General features: G+C 43.1%; 1 protein-coding gene across 4 annotated transcripts in view; it reads right to left on the reverse strand.

Annotated features, from left to right (window-relative positions):
- Positions 1-20,819, reverse strand: part of TBC1D30 (TBC1 domain family member 30) — a 45,807-nt gene that overhangs the window by 12,995 nt on the left and 11,993 nt on the right. For 2 of the 4 annotated variants that reach the window (XM_081211527.1, XM_081211528.1), the window contains exons 3-8: positions 10,943-11,004; positions 10,422-10,487; positions 9,149-9,274; positions 5,763-5,948; positions 4,833-5,001; positions 3,327-3,495 (exon numbers count right to left, since the gene is read on the reverse strand). In XM_081211527.1, coding sequence (XP_081067653.1) covers positions 3,327-3,495; positions 4,833-5,001; positions 5,763-5,948; positions 9,149-9,274; positions 10,422-10,487; positions 10,943-11,004 — 778 coding nt within the window. Of the gene's footprint in view, positions 1-3,326; positions 3,496-4,832; positions 5,002-5,762; positions 5,949-9,148; positions 9,275-10,421; positions 10,488-10,942; positions 11,005-17,477; positions 18,005-20,819 lie in introns of those variants that run through there. The other 2 variants (XM_081211529.1, XM_081211530.1) reach the window with 2 other exon arrangements.

The raw sequence follows: 20,819 nt of genomic DNA on the forward strand, positions 1-20,819 counted from the left end.
TAATTTCGTGGCTGCTGTCACCATCTGCAGTGATCATGGAGCCCAAGAAAGTAAAATCTCTCACTGCCTCCATTTCTTCCCCTTCTATCTGCCAGGAGGTGATGGGCCCAGTGGCCATGATGTTGAGCTTCAGACCATATTTTGCGCTCTCCTCTTTCACCCTCATTAAAAGGTTCTTTAATTCCTCCTCACTTTCTGCCATCAATGTTGTGTCATCTGCATATCTGAGGTTGTTGATTTTTTCCCCTGGCAATCTTAATTCCGGCCAGGGATTCATCCAGAGTGGGTTGCAATTCAGCGGTTAAAGACCAGTGCTCTAGAATATCTGAAAGAACTTATATGGTCTTGAAACTATTTGACATTCAGTTTTCTGCAAATATGCAGTGCCTGAAACTGTGTCCTTTTGGTTCCCAACACCACAGTGCAGGAAATGAATTATCCATTATTCTGCCTTATATTCTGGGAACCAGAGCATTGGGCTTGTTGCTGAGAAATATAGGTTCATACCTCCACTCAGTTATGGAAGTCATTGGGGGCTCTGAACAAATATCTCTCTCAATTAGCTACCACTGAGAGTTGCTTTCAGGCTAGAAGATGGAAGTAGGGAAAGGTAGGAATGCATTAAATATGAGAAGATAATGGTAATGCCTAACAGAGGTACCATTTGTGGATACCTCACTGCAGCTATACAGTGGTGCCCCGCAAGACGAATGCCTCGCAAGACGGAAAACTCGCTAGACGAAAGAGTTTTCCGTTTTGGAGGTGCTTCGCAAAACGAATCTCCTATGGGCTTGCTTCGCAAGATGAAAATGTCTTGCGAGTTCCTGCGGGTTTTTTTCCCTTTCCCCACCCTTTTTCTAAGCCGCTAAGCCACTTATCCGCTTATCTGCTAAGCCGATCAGCCGCTAAAAGCTGCTAAAAGCCGCTAAAAGCCGCTAATAGCGCTAATCTGCTAATCCGTCAATGGGCTTGCTTCGCAAGACGAAAAAACCGCTAGACGAAGAGACTCACAGAACGGATTCTTTTCGTTTTGCAAGTCACCACTGTACTGCACTGCTCAGTGTTTATTCTTGGGTCTTAACAATATATGTCAAGCTGGAGAAGTAGCCTTTGGCTTGGATTCTGAGTTGCCCATCCTTGAAAAGAAGGGCTCCTTCCTTGTATAGAAGGAAGTCTAATCCAGCAGAGGTTCCAACAACTGTAAGGAGAAGTCAGAGGGCAATGTTCACAGCTTTCCCCTTCCTTCTACAGCCCTCCACAAACCTCCCACACCGTTCTTGATCCTTTCAGAGCAGACTTTCAGGGGTGAACTGGGAAATCACCAAGAATTGCCTACCCTACTCTAGCAACAGGAACATCTCATGAGCAAATTCTGCTCATGGGACATAAAATAAAAATCTAATTGTTCTTTGAAAGACGAAGTCAAATGAAAACTGTTTGCTTATTATGGAAAAATTTTAAATCATGATTAGTGTTAATTGCATTTAGAAAGTAGCACTTAATTAGTTTTTTGTCTTATTTCAGGGACAGCTTTTGCATCTAAACTGGCTCTTCAGGAAAGCAAAATATGTGGGCATCAGAAGAGGAGATCAGAAGCAATAATGCAATCCAGCAAAACATTTTCCAGCTGAACTAGCAGGCTTCTGCTTGCAATTACCCTTGAAGTCAATGACAAAAACTTGTTCACGAAAGGACTGGGTCTTTTTGTTTTGAATGTAACTAACTGGGAAAAGAAATGAGTTGTTCCAAGTATTATTATTATTATTATTTAAAGCATAAATCTGAATTTATGTGTCTTAGTACTTTATTTCAGAAAGCTTTTTTAAGTACTTCACAAGAGATGGAAATGATTCCTAAAGCCCTTGCTATTAGCTTTTTTAATCAACTGTTCTTGACAGCCACTAGAATATTTGTTAGAACTTGTCCCAAAATAAACACACTTCTTTTAAAAAAATAATCCTTTGAATATAATTAGTTTATTCAATTACCAGGGTGTTTCTTAGACTTTCATTAAGAGCTGCAAACACTCTGGGTGGAATTCAATTAACTCCCTTGTACTCAACAAAAGGGCTTTTGATCCAGCAGACACCTCTGCTAATGGAAGAGGAGGGGAAGGGACTGTTGCCGATTCCCCCTTGCCTCTTCTGCAGGGTCCCTCAAATCTCTGGAGCTGATTTTGGGGAGGAGGACACCAAGAGTTGCATTTGAGGGAGGGGAACCTGGCAAATAGTGAGCTCTTCAGTTAGAGGGCGCCTCTCCTGGACAAAAAGCCTGTGTAAATTTTGCGGGTTGGATCCAGGTCGCCTTTTGTGGACAGGAATCCTCCCTCCATGCAAGGCTTCTGATTCAACAGAAGGCTCCCTCCCACCCCATCAAACAGTGTCAGAAGTAGTGCTGGTTGCAACTAGCAAAGATACCTCTCCACTGGCTGCAGCAAGGTCTGGATCGAACCCCATAATATTCCCATTAAAGGTAAAGTTACCCCTGACCATTAGGTCCAGTCACGGACGACTCTGGGGTTGCACGCTCATCTCACTTTACTAGCTGAGGGAGCTGGCGTTTGTCCGCAGACAGTTTTTCCGGGTCATGTGTCCAGCATGACTAAGCCGCTTCTGGCGAACCAGAGCAGTGCACGGAAATGCAGTTTACCTTCCTGCCGGAGCAGTACCTGTTTATCTACTTGCACTTGACAAGGGGGGAGCTGTGCCATGTAAGGTCGCGAATATAAGCCACACTTATATTCTGCACAGGCGGAATTTGGAAAAAAGTGCTGCTTTTATTCGGACCAGTATGGTAAATGTAATGTTGTACATGATCCAGTTACAGTTGTACCTTGGCTCCTGAACAAATTGGCTCCCGAATGATCGAAACCCGGAAGTGAGCATTCTGGTTTTCGAACGATTTTCGGAAGCCGATTGTCCAGCGCTGCTTCAGCAGCTTCCGATTGGCTGCAGGACGCTCCTGCAGCCAATCGGAAGCAGCGCCTTGATTTTCTAACGGTTCCGGGAGTTGAACATACTCCCAGAATGCATTCTGTTTGAGAACCAAGGTATGACTGTATATCAATCACTAAGGAGGGCCATTCAACTTCTGGGATATGTTTTAGGAGCAATGTCAGCTGCTGCCTAACCACCACCAACCCACAACTGAACTGTATGTAACATAGTTGGATCGCAAGGCACGCTATATGGGTCAACTGGGATGGAGAAGGAAAAAAGAATGGGCATCATTGTCAGAACTTCAATACCATTTCATATAGTACTTCCAACCCTCCAAACAACTATTCAGTATCATTTCCTTTAGGCGTAGGCTGAAAGTATACTTACTCTCCCAGCTTTGCCCAAATAGCCAGCGCTACTCTCAGTATAATTTCCGACCCTTCGAAGAACACAGAATCCCAGATTTTTAGAACTGTATGGTTAGGAAGGCATGTAGCAAACAAGGTCAGGAACCACTGCATAGTGAAGACGTTCGTGAGTGGGGGTTCGTAACCGCCTGAAACACAAAAAAACAGAACAGATCCACAGCTATTCCCTGAAAGTGTTTATCTTAACACAACCCGTAAGGAAGAAAAATACAGAACTGCAGTAACAACAAATGATTCCATTTCATTCATTTTTCGGCTTGCCATAGATCCAAGGAAGCCAAACACAATTGATAATATCCTAGTAACATTCCTCTATGGAACTGCTCAGCTTTTACGAATGTCGGAATCTGGTAGGATTTTTACCCCCAAGCCTTCTGAATTGGTATCATAAACTGAACAGCGGTGTGGGAGGTGATTGGATCAGGAGTGTAACAATAAACTCTGTTACACTTGCATTTCTACTTCCATCAACCCATCTCTTCTTTTACATAAAAAGAACCCTGCTTCATCCTAGTCTCACAGTGGCCAACGAGATGCTTATGGGAAGCCTGCAAGCAACGCCCGAATACAACAAGTAAGTGGGATTAGGTATCAGTATTTCCATGTCAAACTCCGTAGTATCCCAATTTTCAATGGAATGGTTTGTCCAATTGCCCAGCACTCTCTTAGCATCTTTTAACTCTGCAACGATGATCAATTATTTATTGAACTTTCTTATGCTGCTTTTCAAGACAAGAAGTCTTTCTGAAGCAGTTCAGTCATAATTTAGCATTTAAGAAAAAATGCAGGAGATACCTTAAAAATGTAAATTAACACAGCAGCAAAGAACATATTCTATCTCAAACCAGTAACCCCAACTGGAACAATTATTAATATTATCACTATGATCATGTTTGCTATTTTTTAAAAAATCTGATACAAAAAAATATATGAGGGCCCTGTGATAATCATCTGAGGCCCTTCGTCCATGAGAGACCCAGAGCATGGCAGCACAAGAAAGGGCCTTTTCTGTGGTGGCTCCCCACATGTAAAATGCTATCTTTGGGGAGGCTCCCCTGGCACCTACATTACATATCACTAGGCACCAGGCAAAAACTTCTCTCTTTAACCAGACTTTTGGCTGATCAACATTCTACGTCATTTTAAATGTGTTTGTCCGGGGAATGTTATTGGTTTTGTTTTGTTCTGTTTTCATTACGTATTTTGTGTTCTCGTTATGTATATTTATGTTGTGGACCACCTTCAGATGAAGGATGGGTATACAAATTTAATAAATAATAATAATAATAATAATAATAATAAGTTTCACCTCAAACATTTGTTAAGTTTTAAACAGGCTAATATATTTTTTAGCCTCGTGATCAGATGCGTTCTAAAGGCTCCCAGGGCAAAGAAATGTTATAGGAGCAAAGAAACAGAAAACTAACAAAGAAAACAATTGGAAGGCATCTGTGCAGGCATCTACCTCCACTTTCCCTGTTGGCAGCTCTTTGCAGAGTATCCAAATGCTGAGACAGCTCAGGAAGTTTCATTCTCAGGAGGTCTCGGAACACAGCCATGTCGACAGATAGCGCTCGGAGGTTATTGACAAAATAGCTGTCAGGCAGCACTTTATCAATTAAGTAAATCATAATCTGAAAACAAAGCAGAAAAGGCTAGCAGCTAGTAAGGGTCCCGTGGAATCACTGTGGCTGAATACGAATTATTTCCATGCAATTCTCTATCTACTTGTATTCAAGGTAAAGATAAAGGGAAGCAGGTGGTGCTGTGGTCTAAACCAGCGGTTCTCAACCTGTGGGTCCCCAGATGTTGTTGGCCTACAACTCCCATCATCCCTGAGCTCTGGCCTTGCTAGCTAGGGGTGATGGGAGTTGTAGTTCAACCACATCTGGGGATCCACAGGTTGAGGAAGGCTGGTCTAAACCACTGAGCCTCTTGAGCTTGCCAATCAGAAGGTCGGTGGTTCGAATCCCCACGACGGGGTTAGCTTCTGTTGCTCTGTCCCAGCTCCTGCCAACCTAGCAGTTCGAAAGCACACCAAAAAGTGCAAGTAGATAAATAGGTACCACTGCAATGGGAAGGTAAACGGCATTTCTGTGCGCTCTGGTTTCCGTCACGGTGTTCCATTGCGCCAGAAGCGGTTTAGTCATGCTGGCCACATGACCCGGAAGACTGTCTGTGGGCAAACGCCGGCTCCCTCGGCCTGAAAGCAAGATGTGCCCTGCAACCCCATAATCGCCTTTGACTGGACTTAACTCAAAATCCCTTGCATTCCTGTGTAAAACACACACACACCCTGCTTCGGGGGACTTCATCTCCACTGCCGAACTATTCTGACAGAAAATTTTCAAAATACAGGTAGAAAAAAAACACCTTGCTCAGTAACATTACTCACTTTTAAAGCATCTCCCTCGTTGCCTTCCATTACTTCAAGAATGAGGGCAGCCAGAATGTTAAAGCCTTGACAATATCCTACAGATTTATTCCACCTGGCGTAAGCCAGTAAAACACGTTTTAATACCACTCTGTCTTGCTCTGCCTCCTGGCCACAGTAAGAACTGCATCCAGTTCGATGAAGATCCTAAAGAAAGTGGGAGGGAAACAGGGAATAAGGTCTCAGCAGAAGCTCCCTTTAGGGCTTTTACATTGTTAAATTCAAGCACACACTCTAACGTCAGCCCTGTTTTTATTTCCTGAATTAAATTGACTTTGCATGATGGAACGGAATCTGCAAATGTCCAATTCCAATATGAAGTAATTTAGTAGATTCAGTATCCACACCCTTTATCTACTGACACGCTCAAGGAGGCTAACTGAATAAGCAATTACCACCGGTCAATATAAAATAGAAACAAAATAATCATTGTGCAGTAAGTGGATTATTTCTTAAATGGAAAATTAGAAACACCAGTCAATATCATATTGGGCAGGAGCAACAGTAATATAAAGCCTGCTGCTTAATCCTTTTGTCTCCTAGTTCCCAAGTTAACATGCTGGTATATTGGAATAAATACCATCCTGGGGTGAAGGCAACAGGCAGCAGCATTCTGAAGCTAACATTCATAACAACATTTTAAGAAATTAAGATATTCCTGGAACAGAAGGCAATGCGCTTTCTAGCCATATTGAAACAAACACTGAACAGGTGCATTTTATCAGGCAAGCTGTAAATTTTAACATTCAAAGGGAGGTTTCAGATAGCTTGCAAAGTCCCATCTGTCTCTTTAAAAGCATGCCTTTAAATCAAACAAAGGCTTATAAAAGAGCAGAATGAAAATCGGAGTGAAGCGGATGATGTTAAGCGGCAATTCAAAATGTTAAACTACTGCAATTTTAAAAGTTCACTATTTGAAGGAAACGCAGAAAATTCTAATTACAGAATTTGTTTCTTCTGGAACCAGCGGAGAAGTTCCAGTGAGCATGTACAGTGCACTAGCCTCCATGCGCATGAGCGCACAAGTTATGCGTTGCATTTAACTAAGTTCTTCTCAGTGCAAACCCAGTAAAATTAAGTGAGCCACGGCCAATAAATTCAGTGGGTTTACTCGGAGTATGACAAACATTAGATACAACAACCCCACATCCTGAGTAGACACTGCTGCTCTTTCAAAAGCCACATGTAAAATTCTAGAAAAATATGCACTATATAATTGCATGACCGGAATGACTTCTGCTTAAATAACAGGACTTCCCTGCCATTCTTTTGGTCCTGTGCTCTCTGTGGGAGAACCTCTACAAAAGACATAGGGATGCACAGAGGAGGAAAGGGAGGAATATTCTGTTGTGCCTTAGTGTGAATTCCAACCTATACGCTCATTTTTGTCATTGTCGTTTTTCCTTTGTTACACTGTACATAGGAATTGACCGTTGGGTCACTCAACTGCCCCCCTCCCCACTGTTATTTTACACTGCAGGGGTGTGCTGACTGTTGTTTAGAACCCAAATTTTGGTTTGTGTGCCAAACATACAGGCAAACTTTGGTTTCCACTTTGTGCTTCTCCCCCGCCCCCGCCTCTCACCCAAGAGCCTCCAGATACTATTCCAAACTGCTTATTGCTGCTGAAGAAATACCTTCTCACCACTGATTGGCAACCACAAGGCGGTGGTATAAGCAAGGACTTCGTTGCTTAGAATCCTTTAGGTTACTCAATGCATAATCAACTCACACAGCACATTCTTCCATTTTATTTCATTCTGCCCAGGAGCCCTTCCCTCTCTTAATTTTTATTGGTGCGCCCTAGGACCTTGAATGTGCATAAAGCATACATTACTCCCATCAGCACCAGACAGCCATGGATGATGGGAGCTGTAGTCCAACAAGATCTGTAGAGTTGCAGGTTACTTTTGTCACTACACCAGCTCTTTCTTCATATTTGTTAAGACAGGATCAGATGCTGGCACGATCAGATGTTGATGTTTTTATTCATTGCAATAGCTTGTTTTCAATGTCAGTTAGACTTGTTGAAATTAATGGACAAGACTAAATTAGTTCCATTAATTTCATGGGTCTATTTTGAATAAAACTTAGTTGGATGCAACCCTGTTCCATTCTATATAAGCAGATCAATAAGAAATACAGTTATCAGAACACAGAAATAGGGCGGGGAGAGAGAGTTTCAGGTTAAGAACGGACCTCCGGAACAAATTAAGTACTTAACCCGAGGTACCACTGTATTAGGAAGGTATAGGCCAGTAAAGAAACTAAAGTTAAGAAACTGGCAGGAATATTTTCTGAGAAACCATAAACTTGTTAATGCTTATAAAATAAACTTGTTTATTTGGTTCAATTTTAACAACTGTCTGGACTCAGTGTTTTACCCGAGAGTAACAGGTTGGTGGCAGCGGGGAAGCGAGCACAGTGGTGGCACAGGGATCAATAGACCGTTAAACGTCCGGGGACCCTGTGTGATCGCCACAGTCGTGGATTGCTCACTGTGGAAATTTTTATTTTATTGCATTTAAATCCCACCTTTAGGAGCTCGAGGTGGCATACATTCCTCATTTGATTCCCCCCACACACAACAACCCTGTGAGGTAGGTTAGGCTGAGAGGTAGCGACTGACCCTAGGTCACCCAGTAAAGCTTCATGGCTGAGAGGGGAGTTCAACCTTGGCCTCTCAGTTCATAGCCTGACGATTTAATCAATACACCACATTGTCTCCTGTAATGTGGAATTCATACCAAGGGCTACCTGATACCCATGAAGCAATTCTACATTCAGATCATGCTGCAGTATATTTAAAAGGTCAGGGGTCAGGTAGATAATATGAGAAGCTTCCTTGAACAACATCATGGTAGGGAGTAGTTCACACATGATAATAGGCTACTTTGCAAGTGGAAGGTGGCCTTGAAATGTGGAACTGACAAGACTAAGACATATATGTTTCTAGAAATACACGGGGGGGGGGGGGGAATAATTTCCAATGAGCATAATAATTCAAAAAGTAATGCTAATAAAGGAGTATTTTAGGACCAATCTTTATTCTAAGCTCCCTTTTGCCATTTTGGACCAATCTTTATTCTAAGCTCCCTTTTGCCATTTTGGAAGCTTCCATGGTAAACAGAACCTCCTTTTGGAAGTGGTGAAGAGCTCAGTCTTATTATTAAAAGTTTAACAGTTCATTAATCTTCCTAGCTGTTACCAGTTCCCATTGATCTATTTGAACAATGGGCAAAGAAATAATTTCCTTGCACGTTGATAATATAAACATAACTTTCAGGAAAAGAAGCAGGGACATATACAGCCATAAAGAATAAACTAATTAAAATTGCTTAAAGTACCTTTACAATCTGAATACCCATGGAATCATCGTCAGGATTGCTTCTGTCATTGAAAGTGAAGCGCATTGTTTTATCCCAGTCAATTGCTATGCTCCTTAAGTAATGATCTGCCAAGGTGAGCCAGACCTTAAATAATAAAAAATAATGATTTTATTATTTATACCCCACACCCAAAAGAGATTCCCCACCCCCACAAAATAATTGTGAGTCATCCCTCCTTTGAATAGTTTATAAATAAGTAAAGCTAATCAACAAGTTCATATCAGTCTGAAGCACTATGCAAACAAGCTTTCAAACAGTAGCATAGCAAGACAGGAGAAGGCTGCCCTGGGCACTGCAGGGGACCGCATGGCGTCACTGGGGGTGGGCATTGGAGGGCGGCATTGGAGCTTCAAGGCGGCACAGGAGTTGGTTGGCAGTACTGGCGATGCAGTTCAGCAACTTTGGGCATTCTTATATTAAAAAAAGCTCGCCCCAGGCAGTTGCTAAGGCGCTGCTTTCAAAGTTATTGGACCAATACCTGAACATTGAGTGCAATCCTTTTAGTTATACAAAATCACTGCATCTCTGCAGACTGCATATTATTTCATGGTACCAATTCAAAGGCACAGCTCACCTATATATTGCATAACGTACCATGCTCATACGAGCAGTTCTCTCCCACAATGCAGATGTAGGAAGAAGATTGGGAAATTGTGTGTTTTTACGTAGTGCACGCAGCAGAATATACAAAGGTATAGAGTTGGATCCACACTTACTCATGCTAAGAACAGACTCGCTTAAATCAACGGGGCTTAACTTAGTCCTGACTATCTTAAGCTACCTTGATTTCAATGGGTATAATCTAAGCATTACTAAGTCTGGCCCTGTTCCATAGGATGTAAAGTTGGGCCAGGAATCGGCTTTACTTGCTGAGCAGTAGCCTGAAGGAGAAGAAGGCAGTGACTCCACTCTTTTTACATGCAGTTATCTCTTCACAAAGCAACTGGCCTAATTCACAGCTATCAGTCACCAGGAATTGAGATAACTTCACCAGTGCCAAGCTTGAGGCATTAAATCATCTGTCAAAGTTATGAGCAGTGGCACAAAGATTGGGTTTCTTTTTTTCTTTTTCTTTTTTGAATTTACACTAGAAACTTCAGATGAATCTGGTCACTAAAGAATACCTCTATGTTCATTCTTAAATCTAGAAGGAACATGTAGATGTTTATCCAATAATGAAAGTTATGCTCATTGAAATTCACACGACACAGAAGGTTATAGCTTTCCTCACCTTTCTCCTCCACTCCTTTGGTATTCCTGTTGGCAGCCTAGCCACTGCTTTGAGAGCATCGTGCCACTAAAAAATAACCACTGAGACAGATTATTCCAGTTCAGAAACATAATTGGGCAAGCAACACATTATCAATTTAATATATTTACCATGAACTTAAGTACCAAGTACTTAAATACCCGGTTACCCAAATAGACATGATCAACATGGAGAGGAAAAACTAATCTGCTGTTTAATTATTCATTCATATTCTATAAATCACAAAAATAATAATAATGCAATGGACTTTAATCCTTTTAGCTTCTTAGCCGTATAGAACAATCTGTTGTCACAGAAAATGAAACTGTTGAGGTATCAAAACACCACTAGTAACAAGTACAATTGCAATGGAAGTGATTACTGTATAGGCTCATTTGGATAACACTCCCACTTCACAGGCCAGTGCAGATTTTAAATAAATATTTGTCCATGCATTCAGAAGACCTTTTGCAACTTATAGATGAATAAAAATAATAAATTACCTGTTGAAAGCCATTCTGACCTAAAGATGGCTCAAGTGTAAATTTCAACTTGGTGTCAACTCCTATGCAGTAAAATAAAAAAACAAAGAAACCAATTACTAAAATATTGGTTTAGCGATTAAAGAAGAAAATTATCAGATAATTGTGGCATGTGAATGTCCCCAAATATCTAAATCAACGTATGGTAATGATACAATTTTTCACATACAAAACTGGGTATTTACTCTGGGTCAGAGACAACTCTAGAAAACAGGTAAAAGCACATTAGGCAAAAATAGGTGGGTACAGCACCTACACATGGAGGGAAACACTTAGGGTTCACCAGAGCTTTCCTCCCCCACCCCCACTTTGCCATTAACAATGAGTACCCTAGGACAGTTCGGCAATCAAGATGTCTGTGTTTAGCTCCCTTATTCACAGGAGCTAATGAAACTTGACAGAGCAGAAGGGAGGGCTGGATAGGAAGGTGAGAAGACTAAGAGCCACAGCTCTGAAGCATAGCATCGGCTTTGCATGCAGAAGGTACCAGGTTCAATCTGTAGCCTTCTCCAAGTAGTGCCATTAAAAAATATATCCAAATTTCATAAAACAAAGTAATATTTAGATACTCATTTTCATCCAGATCAGCCATGTACAGTGCAATTCCATATACCGTATTTTTCGCCCTATAGGACGCACTTTTTCCCCTCCAAAAATGAAGGGGAAATGTGTGTGCGTCCTATGGGGCGAATACAGGCTTTCGCTGAAGCCTGGAGAGCGAGAGGGGTCGGTGCGCACCGACCCCTCTCGCTCTCCAGGCTTCAGGAAGCTCTGCGCAACCCTCCAGAGCCCGGTGCGAAGCTGTGCCGGGCTCCCGAAGGTTCCGCAGAGCTGCTTGCGCTCCCGGGACCCGTTCTGGGGGCTGGGGTCAGGGGAAGCTCGGGCTTCCCCCGCCCCAGCCCCACGCCGGGGGGAATAAAACATTTTTCCTTTATCCCCCCCCCAATCTAGGTGCGTCCTATGGGCCGGTGCATCCTATAGGGCAAAAAATACGGTACGTTACTCAAAAGAAAATTTCATCAAGTTCAACGGAGCTTACTCTATTAAGTGGATATAGAACTGAAATAAATTTGAGGACCGACGTGGAGAAAAGAGTGATCTGGGATGCAAGTAAAGCTGTTATGAGAGGATTTTTGATTCAACAAAATTCAATAAAGAGGAAAAAACAAACTGAGAAAAAAGAGAAGATTTTGGAAATGATAAAGGAAGGAGAGAGGAAATTAAGAACAAAACCAAAGTCTCAGGACATCTTAAGAGAGATCAAGTTATATCAAACACAATATATGGAATTGATGAACCAAGAGATTGAATGGAAGATAAAGCAAATGAAGCAAAAGACTTTTGAATCAGCAAATAAATGTGGTAAACTTTTGGCTTGGCAACTGAAGAAAAGGCAGAAATTAAATACAGTTACAAGCCTAGAGGTGGATGGAAAGAACATATCTAAACCCAATGAAATTAGAAATTGCTTTTTAAGTTATTTTAAAAAACTTTACACTCAAGGCCCGCAAAATGAAGAAGATATAGATAAATTCCTTGGAAGATATGGACTACGAAACATCTCTCATCAAAGTAAGATGGATTTGAACCAGAGAATCTCAGATCAAGAGATAGAGGCTGCCATTCAGAATATGCAATTGGGCAAATCTCCGGGACCAGATGGACTGACTTCCAGATACTACAAATCGCTGAAGGAATGGCTGACTCAACCACTAAGAGAAGTTTGTAATGAGATTCTTGAGGGAAAAAGGGCACCTGAATCGTGGAAAGAGGCATATATTTCACTCATACCAAAGTCAGAGACTGAAAAGACCCAACTTAAGAACTACCGCCCAATATCACTGCTTAATGTGGATTACAAAATTTTTGCAGACATTTTGGCAAAAAGATTTAAAAGAGTCTTGATGGAGAAGATTCATAGAGACCAAGCAGGCTTTCTCCCTAATAGACACCTAGCAGATAATGTAAGGAATGTAATAGACATTTTGGAAAAGCTAGAGGTGAATATAAACACTAAAGCAGTATTGATCTTTGTGGATGCGGAGAAAGCCTTTGATAATATTTCTTGGAGTTTTATGAGGAAGAATCTTCATGGGATGGGGGTAGGCCAGGGTTTTGAGAATGGTATGGCTGCAATATATTCTGAACAAAAAGCTAAACTGATTGTAAATAATGTTGTGACTGAGGAACTTAAGATAGAAAAAGGAACACGACAGGGGTGCCCAATTTCCCCATTACTTTTTATTTCAGTTCTGGAGGTGTTACTGAACATGATAAGAAATGACCAGCAGGTCAAAGGTGTGCAGGTCGGAGCTAAACAGTATAAGTTAAGAGCGTATGCAGATGACCTAGTATTGACTTTGCAAGAGCCAAACACTAGTACGAAAAAGGTCCTAGAAATAATACAACAATTTGGCCAGGTAGCTGGATTTAAGTTGAATAAGCAAAAAACTAAAGTTTTAGGGAAAAATCTAACAGATATGGAAAAGGAGAAATTTCAAGAGGAAACAGGTTTGACTGTGGTCAAGAAGGTGAAATACCTAGGGGTTTATTTAACATCTAAGAATGCGAATTTGTATAAGGACAACTATGAAAAATGTTGGTCAGAAATTAAAAAAGATCTAGAAATATGGTCAAATTTGAAACTGTCAATGTTAGGCCGAATTGCAGTAATTAAAATGAATGTATTGCCTAGAATGTTATTTTTGTTCCAGACCTTGCAGATTCTTGACAAGATGGAATGTTTTAAGAGGTGGCACAAAGACATCTCGAAATTTGTCTGGCAGGGCAAAAAGCCCCGAATTAAATTTAAAATATTGACTGACGCTAAAGAAAGAGGGGGTTTTGCCCTGCCGGACCTAAAATTGTATTATGAGGCAGCAGCTTTTTGCTGGCTGAAAGAATGGATGCTCCTCGAGAACACGGACATCTTGGATCTGGAAGGTTTCAATAATGCTTTCGGTTGGCATGCATATCTTTGGTATGATAAAGTTAACAGCGCCTTTAAAAATCACATTGTTAGAAAAGCATTATTTAATGTTTGGATAAGATATAAAGATCTATTGGAAAATAAAACCCCTAGATGGGTGTCACCAGTGGAGGCTAAAGCAGTGAAGAAACTCAATATGGAGGTCGGATGGCCGAAGTATTGGGAGATCTTAGAACAGGATGGAGATAAATTCAAACTACAAAGTCAGGAGAAATTGAAGCATAAAGTAGAAAATTGGTTCCAATATCGCCAAATAATGGAATTTTTTAAACAGGATAGGAAAATCGGTTTCCAGGTGGAAAAATCAAAACTAGAGACTGAACTGTTAGAACCCAATACTAAGAATTTATCTAGAATGTACAACTTGTTGTTGAAATGGAACACACAGGATGAAACAGTTAAATCGGCTATGATTAAGTGGGCTCAGGATGTTGGACATAACATTATGTCAGCTGACTGGGAATGGTTATGGAACACCGGTATTAAATTTACGGCATGTAATGCCTTAAAGGAAAACATTATGAAGATGGTTTACAGGTGGTACATGACCCCAGTCAAACTGGCAAAAATCTATCATTTGCCCGACAATAAATGTTGGAAGTGTAAAGAGACTGAAGGTACTTTCTATCACCTTTGGTGGACATGCCCGAAGATAAAGGCCTTTTGGGAAATGATCTATAATGAAATGAAAAAGGTACTTAAATGTACCTTTTCTAAAAAACCAGAGGCCTTCCTCTTGGGCATTGTCGGCCAATTGGTGACAAAGAAAGATAGAACTTTCTTTATGTATGCCACAACAGCAGCAAGAATACTTATCGCAAAGTATTGGAAGACACAAGATTTACCCACTCTGGAAGAATGGCAGATGAAAGTGATGGACTATATGACACTGGCCGAGATGACAGGCAGAATCCGTGATCAACGAAAAGAGACGGTGGAAGAAGAATGGAGAAAATTTAAAAGTTATCTTAAGGACTACTATAAACTTAATGAATGCTAAAATGTTGTGGTTTCCAGAAGCAAAAGGGTACAGGGATACAAGGTTAGACTATAAAAGAGACTAAGATGACAGAGATTAGAAAGTAACAACTGGGAGTTGCTTGTTGAATTATGGACATTGGGATGCAGAGAGGGGGGGTATGGGGAAGTTCAAGAAAAGAGGTTTATGAAAATATGTTTGAAACTATACATGTATGTCTGTCACTTTTTGTGTTTGTTTGTTTTTCTTAAAAATGTTGTAAAACCAATAAAAATTTTATAAAAAAAAAATAGAACTGCACCCGTAGCTTTTAAAAAATGGTGAGACATATAATTAGGATAATTAAACTGAAAAATCTCACAAATACCTTTAGTAATCTACATAGTAGTCTACATTTGCAATACTGACATCCAAAGAAACTTCCAACCTTTCAAAATTAGCTTTCCATTTGTATCCAGTTGTAGCCAAGTAACAAATTAGCTACATATTTAATCAATATTTACTTCCAAGGAATCATACGGATCATAGTGAATTGTTTCATGCCCTTTCTTCATTGAAGTCTGATTTGTCAAACTCGCCTTAAGGACAATAGGCCATCTGCTTTTATGCAGCCCTTGTGCAAGAAGAAACCAGTTTCGTGCACAAGCTGTGCACTGTGTACTATGTACAGTCATACCTCGGGTTGAAGTAGCTTTGGGATAAGTATTTTCGGATTGTGCGCTGCGGTGACCCAGAAGTAACAGAGCGTGTTACTTCCGGGTTTCGCCGCTCACGCATACGCAGATGGTCAAAATGACATCACGTGCATGCGCAGAAGCATCGGATCGCGACCCACGCATGCGCAGATGCGGGTTGCATTCGCTTCTGGGTGCAAACAGGGCTCCGGAACAGATCCCGTTTGCATCCAGAGGTACCACAGTACATACATTATAAAGGGCTCTTTCCCCACATGGTAGAGTGCTGCTGTCCAAAGCTAAGGTGCTGAAATGTCATCTGATGTTATAACAACAAACTCATGACACCTTAGACATGGAGAAATTTAAAAAGACTGCAACTTTTGGAGATACTGGCTTTGCTTCTGTTACAAGACAATTACTAGGAAATGAAAGGGTGGCCAGACACGACAACTTCTCAAATCAATCACACAACCATTCCTTCTAAATTTCAAACAACCATATTGAACTAGGAACAAAATAGTGTTACACACACCAACTACAGTACTTCAATATAATATAACCAAAGGAGCCCTGAAGCTTTAACAGTCTTTCCAATACAGGCCCTACAGGTGAGGTCATCACTACTAGGGAATTTGTTTGCATTTGATGCAAGGTTGTTGACGCATCTGCATCAAGCTCCTTGTACCCTCCACAAATGTGTCTTCGCTTCAGCCAGGCAACAAAGTTGGGTTTGTCTGAATACTGAGATTTTAATTTCCAACAAGAATTAAATCGCTGCTTTCAGCAGCCCTGCCCTGCCTGCAATGCTTCCAAGCACCTGGATAGCTCAGCTGGTTAGAGCAGGCTGCTGATAATGCCAAGGTTGCAGGTTCAATCCCAGTATGGGACAGCTGCATATTCCTGCATTTCAGGGGTTTCGACTAGAAAACCCTCAGGGTCTCTTCCAACTCTACAATTCTGTGATTCTATATAAATATACACACTAGAGAGAGAGGATTAGTCTTCTTATACCTCTCAGATACCTCCCGAGGTTGCCTATACTCCCCATTCTAGTTATTTCTCCATACCCTAAAGGACCACAGATGGCCGGGCATCAGCGCACTTCACCCTCAACCATTCTTCTGCATTGCCATAAGCCTGGTCTTCAAAGTGCAGCATAGGTACTCTAAGCATAAACCTAAGAATTGCCACCAGAACAAAGACACTGTGCTAAAGAGTCACGTGTGCTGGAGGAGTCAGGTGGAAAAACAGATGGAGCGAAGGGACGCTCTACCCTTCAACCAACCCGACGTCCTGGCTCACAGGACGTTCACAGGGGACATCTCTGGGCTGGACGGCTCTACACCATCCTTCCGAGATGCCCCGACGAGATCCCCTGCTAGGGGCTCGGAATCGGTGGGCTGCCTCGCAGCTCCAGAGGCGCAGTTTCCCTCTGGCCCCGTTTGCCAATGCCAGGCCCGGAGGAGCTCTCCTCAAGCCGCAGCCATCCGCGCTCCCCGCCCAAGGTGGCGCCAGAGCCTCGCCCTCCGGAGCCTCCCCAGCCAGCCCGAAAGCCCATTGCCCCGGGCGGAGGGCGCGCTTCCTACCCGAGGGTTCCATCTGCGCCCCTCCGGCGTCTCTGGGGAGCGTCTGGAAGGAGCAGCGCCGGGCATCTCCTCGCACGCAGCTCCCTGTCGCCAGCGGCCGCCCCCCCCCCTTCCCCCAGCAGCTTAAGCGATTAAAGCCTGCCCGGGTTAAGCCCGGCTAAAAACCCTCGCCACATGCCCTCCTCCCCGCGGCGGCCGCTTTTTTAAACAAAGGCGGGAAAAGCGAGGGCCTCCAGGGCGCGCCAAACAAGCAGGCAGCCCTTACCCGGCTCCAAGGTGCAGAGGAGACGAGGCGCGGTGCGCGAGATGCAGCTGCGCTTCTTCAAGACGTTGCTGAGGATGGTGCCCACCCCGCCGCCGCCCCCGCCGGTGCTCTGGCGCTTGAGGCAGCGTCCCCCGCGGCGCAGCGAGCTCGCCAGCCTGTCCTGCCTCATGGCTGACCCCGGGCCGCAGACCAAGCATCCGCCGCGCTCGCCTCAGCTCAGCAGCCGGCGGGGCTGCAGGTGCAGCGCGCGGCTTTCCCAGCCGGTGACGCAATGCTCGGGCCTGCCGGGCTCCGGGCGAGCCGTCTCTTGTCGACGGGGCGCCTGGGGGAGAGCCTTAAACGCGCCAGGCGGCGAGCAGGGCCAGGCGTGGGGGAGGCATGATGGCGGGGACGGAGGAGGAGGAGGGCGCCGCGGGGGCGAGAGGCGGCCGGCGCGCTTCCCTCCCGGCTGGAGGGGGCATCTGCAGTGCAGAGAAGAAGGCAAAGGCGAGGCGAGGGAGAAGGGAGAGGGAGAGAAAGGGCTGCTCCCGCCCACAAGCGCAGCAGCAGCATCACGGGCGCGCGGGGGGGGGGGGCCGAACCGGGCGGCGGTTCCTCCTCCGGCACCGCCTGCTAGGAAGCAGCTCGGGTTAAAAATAAACGCGAGTCGACAGGGATGCCAGCAGCATCTATAGAGCGTCTTTAAATATATATATATATATATATATAAAGCTGACGACGACACTAAGGCAGGCTGCAATCCGTCCGGTTTGCACAGCCTGTCCTGAGGGAGCTGCAGAAGAGTGGTGGGCATCTGCTTAGGCACGCACAGCAACAACAAGGAGTGCCAACTTGAATAAATATGGGCAGGGGAGCAGGGGAGCCCTGGCCCACATAATCAGGAAGCCCCCCCCCCCAACTAATGAGCATTGCCATTCAAATGGTGTGCATTGGCTCCTATGACAACGTGTCTCTCCCATTGTTGATTAAGATGAGCTGTGCTTTTCTTTGCAGCATCCTTAAAAACATTGAAATGGGGGGGGCGCTTCCAGTTTAGGTTTCAGTCTACTTGCTGAACATAAGGCGGCTTGTGTTACCCCCTTTGCACAGAAGGCACCATATGTGCCACAATGGGATGGAATATGTTATAGCAGAAGACGCTTTGCATGTATTATATGCCAACGAAATCTATAGAAAAGAGAAATTGAAAGTTCCCAGGGCCTTTCCATCTGCACTTCCCCCTCTTTTAAGAGTCCATCCTCTGTGCTAGTGAACACTATCGGCATCTATTTTCAATATTAAATTATATCTGCGGCAGTAACGTGTAATAACTGAAGGAATGTCGGACACATTCAAGAGTCACTTTAAGGTCAAGACTTCTGCCAGAGCTGAAGCAGGAAACCTTGGGCTGCACTACATACCCCCTCACTGTTTGATATGCATATGGACATTATTTTCCTTTCAGAAACAATACAAAGCTCAGCGCAGTTGGATTTACCAAGGACCAGAGGGATTTGCACCATAAAGAACTTGCAACATTCCTGCTTCGCAGCAGCCTGACAACTCATTGCACAGAACTGGCCCATCTACACCTCACAGTGGAGGGAAAAGGTATGGACAATAGCCCTGATATGTTGATTAAACATATAAATGCATTAGATAACACCCAGGACTCAGGCAATTTTACTGAAATATGGCATCCATTTATATCATTTTCTATTGATAACACAGAAACCTGGCATACATATGCCTATGCCTGGAGAAATGTTTTTCCTTAACAAGGATGTTGATAGGAAAAGGAGGGGGAGAAGAGGAAGGGAGGAAATAACCCCCCCACACACACACACACACCATTTATTATTGCTTTGTACCAAACTGAATAAAAATATAAAGCTTTGTGAAAGTTTAATTTCTTCAATCTAGTATAGCTCGCTGGAGCAAATTCACACAGCTTACATCGAGTTTTTCCTGTAATATGTGCCGCTGGTATTGTAAAGGTAAAGGTAAAGGTACCCCTGACCATTAGAGGGCCAGTCGTGACTGACTCTGGGGTTGCTCGCTCATCTCGCTCTATAGGCCGAGGAAGCCGGCGTTTGTCCGCAGACAGCTTCCGGGTCATGTGGCCAGCATGACTAAGCCACTTCTGGTGAACCAGAGCAGCACACGGAAACGCTGTTTACCTTCCCGCCGGAGTGGTCCCTATTTATCTACTTGACTTTGACATGCTTTCAAACTGCTAGGTTGGCAGGAGCAGGGACCGAGCAACGGGAGCTCACCCTGTCGCGGGGATTCGAACCGCTGACCTTCTGATCCGCAAATCCTAGACTCTGTGGTTTATGCACTCCTTAATGTGGATTCAGAAAACCACATGAGATGGTGGTTGACATGGTGAATCAACAACTCCAAGGTGAAATTCTGGTGTGGCCATCACACCACATACATACATAATAAAAGTGTGTTCCAGATCTGAAAAGGTTTGAAGATAAATGTTCTATTGCTTGGTAAGTCATTATCTGTCATGGGTGCAGGGGGACAAGAACATTCAAATGAATCACCACCACATCTTACGGTGCCTGTAGCTACCTATCCGAATCCATCATAGCCTCTCTTCTGTGCAGTGTACTGACACTGAACAATTTGCACACCCTGGTTCAAAACATTTTTTTTTCATTATAACCATCGTAAGCTGCAGAATGCCAGACTGGATCTGTCAGTCATATCAAGGTGATACTCCTAACCTGAAAAGAGCAACACAATTCATTTCAACCTTTCAACAACAACAACAAAAGAGACTGGCTAATTGCTACGCTTTCTAACAGGATTTAGCTAGGCTCTTTCAAACAGAAATATAGCGGGTGCTTTTTGTTGTATTAACACAACTGCTCCCTATTCCTCAGCGACAGCAAGTATTTGTTTTTCTTGTTCAGGATAGTCAATTCATTACCCGTGGTAAAAAGCAGGTGTAGTAATTAAGTACAGCAAACAGTTGCCCTTTTTTGTCCTACATACACAAAGAACACATATGCACCAAAGAGCACCAAGGCAGCTTTATTCTCTGGCACAACACTTTCTGCAAGCCTGTAAAATAAATGAGTAACTAAGCTTCCCAGTACAAGATGTTTATGATGCTATCATATTGTATGAGATAAATAAAAGGTCCTATCACACCAAGTTGAACAATAAATCAACTGTACACATAATAAAATGTACATAGAATATAGTTAATTGTGGCTTTTGTTTTGACTGGGATTGTTCCTTGAAAAGCCACTCATTGCTATTCATATGTAAGTGCGTTGTTAATTTTTATTACAAAGGCTATATATTCTTCTTATAAGAGGATGACCAAAACTCAAGTATAAATGA

The sequence above is a fragment of the Podarcis bocagei genome (assembly GCF_964188305.1).
Source record: "Podarcis bocagei genome assembly, chromosome: 10".
Classification (NCBI taxonomy): Eukaryota; Metazoa; Chordata; class Lepidosauria; order Squamata; family Lacertidae; genus Podarcis; species Podarcis bocagei.